Genomic DNA, 1,178 nt, shown 5'->3' on the forward strand with positions numbered 1-1,178 from the left:
TCTGCAGACAGAGCGAGTGCGGCTTAGGGACAAGTCATAACCCAGCATCACTGTCTGTGTGGCATGTGAAGCAGGATCCCAGTACCCACAAGTCCCAGGGTTGCCGGTCGCGTTTCAGCCTCAGCCTCTCCTCTCCCGAGGCCAGCCTGGCTCCAGCACGACCCCAGACCTCTCAGAAACCCTGGCCTGCTAACCACCTTTTCCTCTGCCCATAGGAAGCCGGCTGCTGGCATGGGTGCTGTGCCTGCAGGCCTGGCAGGTGGCAGCGCCCTGCCCAGGTGCCTGCGTGTGCTACAATGAGCCCAAGGTGACCACGAGCTGCCCCCAGCAGGGCCTGCAGGCTGTGCCCACTGGCATCCCAGCTGCCAGCCAGCGCATCTTCCTGCACGGCAACCTCATTTCCCATGTCCCGGCCGCCGGCTTCCACGCCTGCCGCAACCTCACCATCCTGTGGCTGCATTCCAACGCGCTGGCCCGCATTGACGCCACCGCCTTTGCCGGCCTGACTCTCCTGGAGCAGCTGGACCTCAGCGACAACGCTCAACTTCGCGCCGTGGATCCCGCCACATTCCATGGCCTGAGCCGGCTGCACACACTGCACCTGGACCGCTGTGGCCTGCGGGAGCTGGGCCCCGGCCTGTTCCACGGCCTGGCCGCCCTGCAGTACCTCTACCTGCAAGACAACGGGCTGCAAGCGCTTCCTGATGACGCCTTCCGTGACCTGGGCAACCTCACACACCTTTTCCTGCACGGCAACCGCATCCCCAGTGTGCCTGAGCGCGCCTTCCGGGGCCTGCACAGCCTGGACCGGCTCCTCTTGCACCAGAATCGTGTGGCCCGCGTGCACCCGCATGCCTTCCACGACCTTGGTCGCCTCATGACGCTCTACCTGTTTGCCAACAACCTCTCCATGTTGCCCGCCGAGGCCCTGGCACCCTTGCGTGCCCTGCAGTATCTTCGGCTCAACGACAACCCCTGGGTGTGCGATTGCCGGGCGCGCCCACTCTGGGCCTGGCTGCAGAAGTTCCGAGGTTCCTCCTCAGAGGTGCCATGCAGCCTGCCCCTGCGCCTGGCCGGCCGCGACCTCAAGCGCCTGGCCGCCACTGACCTGGAGGGCTGTGCCCTGACCACTGGGCCCTTCCATCCCATCCGGACCGGCGGGGCCACGGATGAGGAGC

At 66.0% G+C, this 1,178-nt stretch overlaps 1 protein-coding gene across 1 annotated transcript in view; it reads left to right on the plus strand.

The window, feature by feature from the left end:
• Positions 1-205: 205 nt before the first annotated feature.
• Positions 206-1,178, plus strand: part of Rtn4r (reticulon 4 receptor) — a gene marked incomplete at its 5' end in the record, with an annotated part of 1,758 nt that continues 785 nt past the window's right edge. The window contains one exon of the mRNA XM_033758557.1: positions 206-1,178. Within this exon, the coding sequence (XP_033614448.1) occupies positions 206-1,178 (973 nt within the window).

This window comes from Fukomys damarensis, unplaced genomic scaffold, assembly GCF_012274545.1.
Source record: "Fukomys damarensis isolate Sample0158 unplaced genomic scaffold, DMR_v1.0_HiC HiC_scaffold_34, whole genome shotgun sequence".
Lineage (NCBI taxonomy): Eukaryota > Metazoa > Chordata > Mammalia > Rodentia > Bathyergidae > Fukomys > Fukomys damarensis.